This window comes from Pteropus alecto, unplaced genomic scaffold, assembly GCF_000325575.1.
Source record: "Pteropus alecto unplaced genomic scaffold, ASM32557v1 scaffold71, whole genome shotgun sequence".
NCBI lineage: Eukaryota > Metazoa > Chordata > Mammalia > Chiroptera > Pteropodidae > Pteropus > Pteropus alecto.
In genome coordinates, this window is record NW_006433024.1 from 1,511,479 (window position 1) to 1,525,303 (window position 13,825).

Below are 13,825 nucleotides of genomic sequence, written 5' to 3' on the forward strand. Positions count from 1 at the left end.
GACTAGGGTCATTTTCTTCCTTCTTGAACATATTTTTTTTAACATTTCCTTCATGGTGTTTGTTGATTTGAAATAGATTTCGCCTTTATTCTTAGAGGTGTTTGTCTCTGCCTATCGAATTCTGCTTTAGTATAATGGTCAATAAACTTCAGCCATGGATCGGTCACGACTTTTTGTAAAAAAGTTGGGACACAGCCATGTGCTTTTGTATACATATTGTCTATTGCTGCTTTCATACAACAATAGCAATTGAGTAGTTGCAGTAAAAACTATATGGCCTACAAGACTAAAATATTTATTATTTGGCAATTGAATAAAAAGTTTACTAACTCTTGCTCTTGTTCATTATTATTCCATTGTCTTCTGGCTTCCGTTGTTGTGTCAAGAAGTCACTTGTCAGAATAATTGTTATTTCATTGAAGGTAATCTGTTTTTGTTGAAGGTGTTCTCTTTGTTTTTGATTTTCTGAAGTTTTACTGTAATGCCTAGATATTTTAAAAATTGGTCGTCTTAAGAGTCATTGGATTTCTTTTGTCAGTGACTTAATGCTTTTTATCAGTTCTAGAAAATTCTCATCCTTTATCTCTTCCATTAGTTTTTCTGTCCCTTTTATTTCTTCTCTTTTTGGGACCCCAAAAAGATAATCTAATTCTATATTAGATTATCTCACCGTATTCTTTGTCTTAGCTATGCTTCTGTAGTGTTCTAAAGCAAGGATTGGCAAACCTACTCTGTAAATAGCCAGTAAATATTTTAAGCTTTGTAAGACACCTGTGGTATCTGTCACTTCTGCTGTCGATACTTCTTTTTCTTTTTCTTTCTTAACCACCCTAAAGCCTATGGGCTATACAAAAATAGGCCACAGGCTAACAGGCCATAATTTTTAAGTCCTTGGTCTAAAGATCCAATTAAAAGAGAGATTGGATAAAAAATAAGACCTATCTATTTTCTATCTTTAGAAAAAAATTTAGTTTAAATATAAAATACTATAGGTTAAAAGTAAAAGAATGGAGAAAAACATATAAACACAAATCATTAAAACAACCGGAGTGGCTATATAAATATCAAACAAAGGAAATATTATAGAACTTACAAGGAATAATGAACATTTCGAAATGATAAAGGGATCAAATGATAATCTAATAATACTAAACCTATAATCAACTAATAAAATCTTCAGAATACATGAAGCAAAAACTGACAAAAGAGAAATACATAAGTTTCAAATCATTTTAGGAGATATCAATACTCTCCTGTCAATAATTGATAGAACTAGTAGATATAAAATAAATATGAGTATATAAAACTCAATCAGAAGGAAAACTCACCAGACTAGGAAAGAAGAGAACTTTCTCACCTGATAAAGAGCATCTATAAAAATCCTAAAGGGAATGTCTTATTTATTAATAGTTAATGAATTCTTCCCCCCTATAGCTGGGAACAAAACAAGGGATATCCACTCGCACCAGTTCTGTATAGTATTCTCTTGGGGAATCTAACAAATATATTAAATCAAGAAAACGAAATAAAAGATTTGAAAGAAGTAAAACAGTCATTACTCCCATATGACATGATCTGTAAAATACTAAGAAATCTATAAAATAGCCTCTAAAACTGTGCTAAAACCAAAACCTTTATCACAGTCATGGTATTGAAGGTCAAAATATGAATATCAACTTTTCTTCTGTTAGTAGCCACAAACAACTAGAAATTGAAACTTAAAAAAATAACATAGTACAACTGAAATCCTCAAACATTCAGGGATAAATTTAACAAACATCTAAAACATGAACAGTGCAAAACATAGGACTAAAAAGTCCAGAACATTACCAAGAGCTGATCTTAAAATTCATATGGAAACACAATTGACCTAGAATAGTCAAAAGAATTTTTTAAAAGAAGAGTAAGGTCAAAGGATGTATACTATCAAGTTTTGTGACTTAAAGCTATAGTAATCGAGAAAGTGTTGTATTAGCATAAGAGCACACATCTGAATCTTGAGGCAGAATTGAAAGTCCAGAAATAAACCCACACATGTATGGTTAATTGATTTTTGACAAAGATACTGAGGTAATTCCATGGGTTAGTGATAATTTTTCAATAAAGTTGAAACTATCACTTGTGATAGTTTTTCCAACTAAGTTTTTTGATACCATATCAATAGATATTGATATGAAAAAAATGAACATGATATTATATGGAAACATGAACTCAATGAAAAAAAATTGAAAAAAATTTTAGGAAAAAACATAGGTGAAAAAATGTAGGAAAAGATTTCTTAGATGTCACCAAAAGCATTAACCACAAAAGAAAAACAAATGATAAATTGTTCTTTATCAAAATTTAAAACTTTAGCTCTTTAAAACATATCATTAAAAAAATGTAAAAGCCACAGTATGGTAGAAAATATTCACTATACATAAATCAGACTGTTTTTATCCAGAATATGTAAAGAACTTTAAAAATTCAAAGACATTACAACTGACCCGATTTTTTAAATGAGAAAAAATTTGAACAAAAGACAATATGGGAGAATGGCTATTTAGCACATGAGGAAAATGCTTGGTCATTTAGGAAGATGCAGTTTAAATCCAAAATGAAATCTCACCACCTTGTTTAAAAGATCAATGATGCTAGGTGTTGAGAAGGATTTGAATCAACAGGAATGCACATATATTGCTGGTGGGAATGTAAAATTGTACATGCACTTTGTAGAACAAATTGGCAATTTCTTAAAATGTTAGATACACACTTTCACTTGAAAGAGCAATTCTAATTTACGGAAATATTTATAGCAGCTTTATTCATTAAAGGCCAAAGCTGGAAACAGTCCAGAATTCCATCTGATGTGTGAATAAACAAAATTGTGTTTTATTTATGCAGTGGAATGCCACTCACCAATAACAAAGAATGAACTACTTAAATATGTGCGAATCTACAACTCAAATATATGCTGTTGAAAGAAACTGTACACAAAAAGATAACATTCAGTATGATTCTGTTTATGTGAAATTCTACAAAATACAAATTTAATATGTGGTGGAAAGAAAAAATCAGTAGTTGCACTTGTAGATGGGAAGATTTTCTGGGAAGGAGAACTAATGAATCTTTGAAGAGATAGAAATGTTCGATATATTGATGATGATGACGGTTACCCAAGTATCTCTGCATGCTAAAATTCAACAAAATTTACTCTCAAAATGAATACATTTATTTTTATATAAATAATTCCTCAGTGAAGTTGGGGGAGAGTAATCTTAGCAGAAAAAAAGTCCTTTATAATTCAGATGTCCATCCTGTGAGAGTAGATAGAAACTGAGCTTGCTTTTTTAGCTTTTTGAAATTATCTCTTTAATCTTGTTGTTTCAGATTGCAAAAGGGGAGTGAAAAATATGTGCTATTCTTATGATCAAGCATGTAAAAATATCTAATGACTGTCATTGGACAAGGTTAAATAATTTGTAATTGGAGTAGTAGTTCAAATTTTATACAACACCTAGTATTTTGTTATTCATGATAATATCATTACAATTATATAGTGCTTGAGATTGTATACATACATAGCTTTCACAAATATTTGATCCACATAATAGATTGTGAAGTAGGGCAGGTATCATTCTCTTTTACACATGTGTGCATAGGCTTAGCAAGATTATTAAATAATTTGGTGAAGATTACTTAGCTGACATATCCTAGAGAATCTGAGTTTCAGAGTTAGAGCTTCTGGCTTCTAATTCTCTCTCCAGTATGACACATTTCCATTTAAAACATACTTTTCTTGGCTGGTCCATCTGCTTCCACCTCTATTTAAAAAAAAAAAAAAAAAGATCAGTAACTTTATTGACACATATTCTTGATAAAATATGGATTTCTTTTCAGGCTCAAGTTTTAAATATTGTTTCAATGTCTTGTAATATTAATCACAACTATTCCTGGGCATTCATCAAAAAGTCATATGCTCAGGGAATAAACTGAATATAGTTTTGGTACCACAAAATAATTTGAACAGTTGCCAAGAAATTATGTGATTACACTAGTTTTGGGAATGTGTTTAAATACTAATTTAAATTGTTATGATAATTTTCAGACTAAATAAACTGGAAGATACTATTATACTAATTAAAGGAAAGATTGAAGAAGTTCATCTTCCTGTAGAAAAAGTGGATGTTATTATATCCGAGTGGATGGTAAGTGTTTGCAGGAAAAAAACTGCTTTTATTGGTTTTTAAAAAAAAAACAATGAATAAGGTAGTAGTGCTTCTGCATTTTGTCCTATTTGATAAATGGCAAAATGGTGGCATTTTAAAAACAGCTACAGTTTTTCTATGGTACTTTATTCTGAAATGGTAATTATTTACTGTTTTAAATTTATTTTAAAGCCACATTTTCATGAACCAGTATTTTAAAATTAAAACATGTTGGGTAGAAACCTTTGGATTCGAAAGATTTTTTTTTTTTTTTTGCATACAGCAAGCAGTATGTAAGAATACAAAAATCTAGAATAACTCAATTTTAAGCTATAGCATACATTTTTTTAAAGCATTTTCAACAAGGAAGAACAAAATAAGAATATACCCTGCAGAAGTAGACTCCGATGTTTAATGTACTTATAATCCAGTATAGCAATAATAGGCATCGTATATTGCAGAGAAATACATCTGTTATCTTTTATGGTCCACTGACTGTTCAATGGCTTAATCTAGATATGGTTTATTTTTGCTTTAAATTAAAAAAAAATATTAAAAATTATTAGGTGACACTTATTAATAAAATCAAATCGGTTTCAAGCATACAATTCAAAGTATGTCATATATATTGCATTGTGTGTTCACCATCCAAAGTTAAATTTCCTTCTGTCACCAAATATTTAACCCTTTTTACCCCTATCTGCTTCCCCTCTACATATGTTTTCTTTTCTACAGCTGTTCATGAAGTTTGCCTTGGAAGATGTTCTTTGAGAAGAATGTCATTTAAAAAGCCAAAAAATTGCTGTTAGTATGTTAGTTAATAATCTCTCACTTGCCTCTTAGATTTATGAATTTTCAAATTTAGGCTTGCCTTTAATTTTACATTTTCTTTTTATTGAATGGAATTTCTATTTGATAAAATTGTCACCAGGTAATCTCTACAAGATAATATTTATGCCTGCATCTGTTCTCATTTTTTCACATTTTACTCATACCGTTCTTTATGGTATTTTATTTCTACTTCCTTAATAAAACTGTTCAAAGTATGCATCCCTAATTCTTGTTCAGTTAAGCCAGATTGACTCATTCGGTGTTGCTGTTTTTCTTCTATGTTTTCAACATGAACTCCTTTGAAATAGATAAGATCATGGCATCATATAATATAATTGCCAGAGATAATTCTTTTTTGCACCTGTGTCATTTTCTGTCATCAGGACCATCAGCAAAATTACACATTAGTGGCATAAATTTTCTTTACTCAAGTGTTTTGGATTTGTCCTTGAACCTTAAGAATTAACTTTCCCATCCCATCTTCACCAGCACATACCTACACCCACAATGCTGGGGTATCCTTTGTTCATATTCATTACTCTTTATTGTTGGCAAATAGTTTTTCAGGATTTTATAGTCTGTATTGCTTAGAAAACATAGCTTGTGATTTGATTTACTAACAGTTCACAAACTAACCATGAAGCCTGCCATAGGTCACCTTTTAAACTGGTGGATATTAAAATGTTTTTGTTTTTAGTTTGGTCTGGCAGTGAAGCCATGCCATTTTGACTAACCTCCATAAGATAGGTGACGTTTCCTAGATGTGTTTCTTGCTTTAAATGATATACTAATAATATATAAGTTTTTCAGTAAGTTAGATAAGCTGAATTCATTTTAGAGTCAAGAGATTATCTAACAACACAAATTTTCAAATAAACAGGTGCATTTTTGCATTTCTTTTTGACAAGAAATATGCTTACGACACAAATCTAAGGATTTTTAAGAACTCATATTTTTCCTCTTTTATATGTATTACTCTGAAATTTTTAAGCTAAATGAAATTGTACATGTTTAGTATCTATTTTTTTTATTTACTTAAAATATTTTCTGAAATAATCTCATGTCTAGTGATTCAAGATAAAGAAATCTAAGACATAACTTCTCCCTAACTGTGTACCTCCTGCCATTTTTTTTCTTGCATTTTTTATTTCTTTGTTGTTCATTAGGGAAAAAGACATCTTTTTACTGCAGCATTTCTTGGGTTAAATAAAAAATCAATAATAAAAACAAAAATTTAAAAATCACAAATATATAAAATTACATGAAATTAACTGTAAAAAATGTTCTTTTGATAACAGATTAATGTTTTAATGTCTTGTATTTCTATTTCTGTAGTCACTTTTCATCTGTACATTTTTGACTAAAATAGTTTGTCCTTTAATAGAAGATACTGATGATTAGTGAGAACAAAATATGTTTTAGCAAATAATCTTATTTCTTTTAATGTGTTTTACCTTCCTTGTCTGACAAACTCCTAGTAGTTTTATGAGACTCATCTCAGACATCACCTCTCCTATGAAGCTTTCTTTTTCTGCCCCTTGATCACATATAAAATGTCTCTTTTCCCTTTCTTTTGCATCTTAGTTGTTTAAGCTTCTATTACAGCTTTTTACATTGTGTTATAATTATTCACTTTCCTTTTTCTGTTCTCTCAAGACTAAAATCCAAGATTTACATGATATGGCCAAATTTAGTCACAGGGATTAGCATTCGTAAATGATGTGGGAATGTGCACCATAAGAAAACTTTCCCAGATGGAAATTCACTGGTCACAGACATGATCTCATTTATAATGATCTCTGGGCAGAACATGAAGGCAGGGAGGTGTAGCATAAGACAGAGTTAAGAATGTGGCTCTGGAATCAGACTACCTGAATTCTTGGCCCTATTTTGCCACTCCTAGGTTTGTTACCACAGGCATGGTACTGAGCCTCACTGTGCCTCAGTTTCCTTTTCTATGATATGAAGATAGTAGTACATACTTCATAGGGTTTTTGTGAGGATGAAATAAATGGATACATGTAAAGTTTTTAGAAGGGTTTCTGGCACATAATAATAGTAATTAGCTATTCAGTATTGTAAATTGTACAAACTTTTAAGCATTCAACACCTAGTGAATGAGCTGCTAGACTAGGCTATTCAATAAATAAAAGTTAAAAATGATAATATACATGAAATAAAGAATATTAATACTTGGGGGAAGAACATTCTTAGGACTTTTTCCTTGGCTTATGAGTTTTTTGAAAAAGCGGAAGACCTTCTCTTGGCTAGCATTTCTGAATCGACCCTGCCTGTAATTAGTACAAAGAAGTATGAAAATCAGCTGATGGTTGTGGGCTATTGGGGTTGGGATGTTTTTAGTATTCTTTTTAACATTGACCGAATTAAAATGTATTATATGTGTGTTTCAAGCAAAATTCTGTTTGCTGCCCTGTAATCAATTTTTAGACAATTCTGATAAAACCTAATTAGTTTAGAAAAAGTATAAAATACATCTTTCGCCAAAGTATTTTTGAGTACTATCAATATTAATAGGTAGATAGCTACAGTATTTGAACATGAAAGGAAAATTTTGGTTTATAAGAATTTTTTTCATAGGTATGCTGATGTCTGAATTCAGAATAAAATGAAAAGGGAGTAAAAATATAATTAAAATAGGTTCCTCATGTGTAATTACTTCCATTTTATAATCTTTATGTTTGTTGTTAACTGTGCTCTTAGCCACTCCCTAGCCTCTCCTTTTTTTAATCTTAATATTTGTTTAATTAGAATTCAGATCACACTCTGCAGCCATGTTTTTTCTTACTCTAGCAAGGAGAATATTTTGTGAACTATTTTATAAAATATCTTATTCAAATGTACACTTTTTTCCTATCTTTGAAACCAAATTTAAGTGCAAATATTTAGTCTTTTAAGGAAACTTGTTTATATTGAAACAATTATTACTAGTAAATTTTTGCTTTGTTGAAATATAATATTTTAGATGTTTTATATCTCTTTCATCAAATTTCTAGAAGTTGCCTTTGCCAGGAGATTCAGCACATCATGTGTGATTGAGTTGATTGGATTTATTTGCTTTTTGGCCCTCCATAATTCCTTTTGTCATGTTACATTCTAATTGTGCTTTTAAGTTCTGTATAAATTGCTTTTTAAAATAATTTGCTCAATAAGTTGCAAATTCTAATTATGAAGATAAAAGGGATAAGTTATTTGGGAATATAAATCAATTGCCCTTATAAAAATTTTTCATTATACTAGTGAGAGAACAATATCTATTTGTTAATTTTTATTTTAAACTCTGAAATTGTGTAGCAGTTTATAAATATGTTTTCAGTATTATAATTTACTTCTACCTGAGTATAAAGGTAAGGTCCTAAAATTTATAGTTTGCATTTCCGACAGATGGGCATTTATTATAAACACAGTTACATTGTCTTATGTAACTGAGTTTGCTCTGTCAAAATTATTATAATAATTAGTATGAAGTGGTTCTATTTAAGAATTGTCCATGGACAGATATTTGATTCAAAAGCCTTGAGTCATATAAATGCCACCAATTTGTAATGAATAATATCTGTTCCTGTGCTGTCCAACCTGGAGTTAGAGAACCACCAATCATCATGTGTTTGAGAAATAACAAATTAGATATGGCGTGAAGATTTGGAAGGGGAAAGACATTATTCATTTTTATGGAGAATAATGCAGAATTCTCACAGATTTTTAGGATAAAACACTAGCCTTCATACTTTTTTGAGCCCTTGCAGGGCCGATTTTATTAAGATCCTTCCTAATTCCTTGGGTATTCCAATTTAATCTTTGTAGCCATTAGAAATACTTCTGGGGAAAGTTTAAGAAGCCATGACTTACACTGTTTTTTTTTGAAACCGATTTAAAAGTTTTTATGAAGATAATTGTCCTTTTAGTTTTTCCTCCCTTTGCATATAGATCTTCTATATATCATCATTAGTAGATTCTCCAAATTCACGGTATTTAGATGGCAGGATTCTGAAGTCATTATTTATTTTGGTGAAATGAAAATTTTAGGGCATCAGTGAGTTACAGTAAATGTTTATCTGTTCTTATGAGTGACCCTCTTGACATATTCTCAAAGGATTACTTATTTTGAGTAAATTTTTTAATAGTGACTGTACATTGATTTGGTATTCTCCATTTCACTCTCTTCTCTTTATTCTTTTTTAATACTAGAATATTTATTTGGGGGTATCCAATTTAAAGTTAGGACTATAGCTTTGAAATTGAATGAATATGAGGATAACTGACCTTTTCAAGATTTCAGTATTCAGTCCTATTTTTATTAATTTGTGTTTCTATTCAATAAAAGTACGTGACCAGAAATAAATCCAAAGCTTAATCTGTTCCTTGTCATTAGCAAATTACATATGATTATTCTTATCAGCTTTGCTAAGGGTTTATCATTTATTACTTTTTAAAGAATCCACATTTTGGCTTTGTTGAATTTTCTTCTATCATACGTTTGTTTCTGTTGGATTGCTTTCTGACTTTTCCTTTATTATTTTGTTCTATTCTTTTAGAGTTGATTTGCTGCTCTTTTACTAGCTTCTTGAAATCAAAACTTAGATAATTGATTTTCAGCTTTATTCCCTAATATTTTGCATTTGAGATTTATTTTTCTAAGTACTGATTTAGTTCAATTTCACATTCAAGTGATTCTTAAAAATAGTTTAAATATTGTCCTTTATGCTCTTATTAAAAGAGAAAAACCCAACTATTATCATATTTTAGAATTTACCATTAAAAAAAAAACAAGGCATTGGCTCTTCTGCCCTACATTAAGGCTGACTAGGTGCTCTGGGACCTTCTTATTATAGTACCACTAAACCCCGAAGAACACACATTTTACATATTTTTTTTCTTACTACAAATGTCCGTTTGGCTGTTGCATCTGCTTTCCTTGATCAGTTGTATCGTGACTAATTTTTTAGAAGAGAAAGAACACAATTTTATTAAATGAGCACTACAGCAGAATATGGCGCGCATCACAGACAGTCCACTGAGATTACAAAGACAGAAAGAAATCTCACCGTCTTACACAGCCATTACATGTAGGTTCTCAAGATAAAAATAATATTGTGACTATATTTTTAATGACTAGTTTTCACTCATTTCTTTATGTAATCAAGGAAAGGAATTCTGAAGTACAATTATGTAAGAATTTTAAAGACAGTACATATCCAAATACTTAGAAATGTTTAAGAACTAAGAGTCCTGATATTTAGTATGCCTATAGCTTGTTTCAGCATTCTCTTTTGTGAAATTTCTGTTAATTTCTGTTAATTTCATTCTATTTGGGATTTTTATCTTTTTATTATTTTCCTGAAAAAATTCCTTATTTTTTCTACTTACCAATCTGTTATTAGGGCTCTTTTCATATCTTCTGCTTTTTGTTTCTGGGCATGTAATAGAATTTAACTATTACATGCCTCTGAAGTTAGATGAGGCCCTATGACTTGTCTGACTCTGAATAATTATAATAAGTAATGCTTCTTGTCAACCTGTGATATCAGAAATCAGTCTTTTTTTGTTTTAAATGATGATTTCAGTGTTGTTAACGCAGAGTAACCTAGCTTGTCTTGACAGAAACATAATTCTTTATCAGTTATGTTTATGGGCAGTGTATGGCTTGTCATTTCATTAGTTTTTGGTGTGATTTGATGAATAGACATTCTTAATTTTTAATGTATCAAATTTATCAAACTTCCTTTATGGTTTGAGGTTTTTGTATCTTGTTTAATAAATCTTTCTAGAATTACTTTCATATATTTATTAGACTTCTCCATCTTTCATGCCTCCAACCTCCTTCATATTTTCTAATGTTTTGACTTTCTGAGCTGCACTCTGGATAATTTTTTCAGTTCAATCCACCAAATTACTATTTTTTTCTGAAATTATTTCTAATAATCTGTTAAACTCTTCCATTGAATTTTCTTTTGTTATTATTTTACTTTAAGAGTTCTCTTTGGTTCTTTTAAAATTGCTTGCTTGTTATCATCATCAAGCCCCGTAAAATATAACATATTTATATTTTATTTTAATTGCAGTATCTGACCTTTTTTTCAGGTCTACTTTTGCTAACAATTGTTTCTATTGCCTCTCGCTCATGTGCTTTTTCTTGTATGAGTGTTCAGTACTGTTTGATGTTATGCTGTTTATTTTCCAAGGAACTTTATCTCTGGAAAATTCTTTGATACCTGGGTTTTGCCCCAAGTGATTTGCACTTGTTTTTGCCATGTACTGGCATAATTACAAATGCAGAACCACTGTATTTATTTTTAATATTATAAAAACACTTTACTAGGGAAAATTTCTAATGTAAAAAGTTTAGAATGAACCTCATGCATGCATCGCCCAACTTAACAATTACCAACAGTGCCATTTCTTTTGTCTGTTTTCACACTATTACACTTTTTTCCTATCTCTAACTGATAAGCACTTTTAAAAATATATATTCATTATGCTATTATTGAGCCTAACAAAATTATCCATGTAGCCACAATTCCATATTACATAAAATATTCCTTAATAAGTAGTCTGTTCACATATCATGAATTTTATTTTATTTTTTTATATTTGATTTGTTTGAATCAGGATCTGAGTTATGTCCACACATTGTATTTGATTAATTTGTTTCATATATCTTCGTTTTTATTAAACTTTTTATTTTGAAATAATTGTAGATTATCACCTACAACTGTAAGAAATAATACAGAGAGATCCTTTACACTTTACCCAGTTTCTGTCATTGAGAATATCCTGAGAAACTACTCTGTAGTAGCACAACCAGGACATTGATATTGATATACCGTTGAGATACAGAACAGTTCCATCTCTACTAAGAGCTCACCTGCTGTCCTTTTATGCCACACCAAACTCCCTCTTCCAGCCCTGTCTTGACCTCTGGCAACCACTAATCTGTTCTTAATTTCTATAATTTCGCCATTTCAAGAATGCTGTATAAATGGAATCTTGTAGATGTGACCTTTTGGATTGGCTTTTTCACTTAGTATAATTCCCTGGAGATTCATCCAAATTATGGCTCATATAAATAGTATGTTCCTTATTTCTAAGTAGTATCTCATGATATGAGCGTACCATAGTTGGTTTAACCATTTGACTTTTGAAGGATATCTAGTTTAGGGCTATTACCAATAAAGCTACATGAATATTTGTGTATAGATTTTTGTGTGAACATAGGTTTTTATTTAAGTCATTATAATAGATGTGTAGTGATGTCTCATTGTGGTTATGATTTGCATTTCTCTAATGGCTAACGATGTTAAACATCTTTTCCTATGCTTATTTACCATCTATACCTCCTTTTCAATGAAATGTCTCTGTCTTTTGTCCATTTTCTAATTGGATTGTTTTTTTCGCTGTTGAGTTTGATAGTTCTTTTTGCTAGTCCTGTATAGGATATGTGGTTTGCAAATACTTTCTCACTCTGTAGCTAGTCCTTGTAACAGGGTCTTTTGCAGAGCAAAAGTTCTTAATGCTTTTGGTATGAAGTCTAAAATCTCTTAAGCTCTAGGTTCACCACTCTCCTTTCTTTTCTTGCCATTCTTTGAAGAAACTGGGTCATTTGTCCTGTAGAATTTTCCACACTCTGGATTTTGATGATTGCATCTTCATGGTGTCATTTAACATGTTTTTCTATCCCTTATATTTCTTGTAAACTGGAAATACAAGCCCAGAAATAAAGGCTTAACAAATACAAGAGGTTTTTTTTTCCCTCATACTTCATGTGTGGCAGTGGTGGTTAGGTTCTATTGCATTGAGTCAAGGGACTCTCAGTGTCTGACTATCTCTGTTATGTTGAGATTGACTGACTGCTGGCTTTTGGAACTGACAGCCTCATTTATTCATTACAAAGTTTCCTATCATCCTTTAACCTAAAGGTTTTATAATCCATTGAAAATGATTTCTGTTTATTCTAATTGTATCATTTAACTTCTATTCATTAACTGAAATTATTCTGGTAACCAAATATTTGGTTACGAACTATAGTTTATATAGGAAAATAGGACAAATGCTTAACTATTTTCTACTTATTTACTATTTTCGGAATAATAAATTGTTTTTCTAGCATTTTCTAAAGGTGTTTTTAAATTTGAATTTAGTGTCATGAACTCAGTTTTTTAACATATTTGATGTGTTTTGAACCATTGTCATTATTTTTGATGTTCAAATTTGCCCATTTTTGGCTAATGGCAAACATGTGCGCTTGCCTTATGTCCCTTTAACAAATCCCAATGGTTCTTATATGTTACATAGATTGTAATGAAAAACAGGAAATATAAAATAATCATATTATGATGGAGATTTCACTTTCTGGCTCTATAAGGTATTTTAATAGTCATGTCATACTGCCTTAGTTTGGAGTTAAAGAATCCTGTTTCTTTCATTGAAAATGGCATGCAGAGATCACAATCCGGGTTCCAGGAGTGCTCATTGCTACTGACTGTCATTGCTTCCGTGTTTTTCTTAGTGGACAGATGTACCCATTCTTTTAATATAAAAAAAAAAATATATGAATTAACATTGATATTTTCAATGTAAGATTATGGAATTTTTTATTTTTCTCTGGTTATATAACCAATTGATATACAATTAGATTCGCTTTCTTTTTCTTCAATATGAAGGGATCGTTTCTTTTTCCTTTCATAGGTCAATTTTGTTTTAATTATGAAAAAATATGATTGTTTTGTCTGTTTCAGTTGAATAGTTAACCATTTTTTAGCTTTTGCTTTTTTTATAATATCAGAAATGTA

The 13,825-nt window shown here is 30.3% G+C and overlaps 1 protein-coding gene across 1 annotated transcript in view; it reads left to right on the forward strand.

The window, feature by feature from the left end:
- PRMT3 (protein arginine methyltransferase 3) overlaps window positions 1-13,825 on the forward strand; it is a 104,334-nt gene that overhangs the window by 26,524 nt on the left and 63,985 nt on the right. The window contains exon 10 of the mRNA XM_006907974.3: window positions 4,088-4,187. Within this exon, the coding sequence (XP_006908036.1) occupies window positions 4,088-4,187 (100 nt within the window). The remainder of the gene's footprint in view (window positions 1-4,087; window positions 4,188-13,825) is intronic.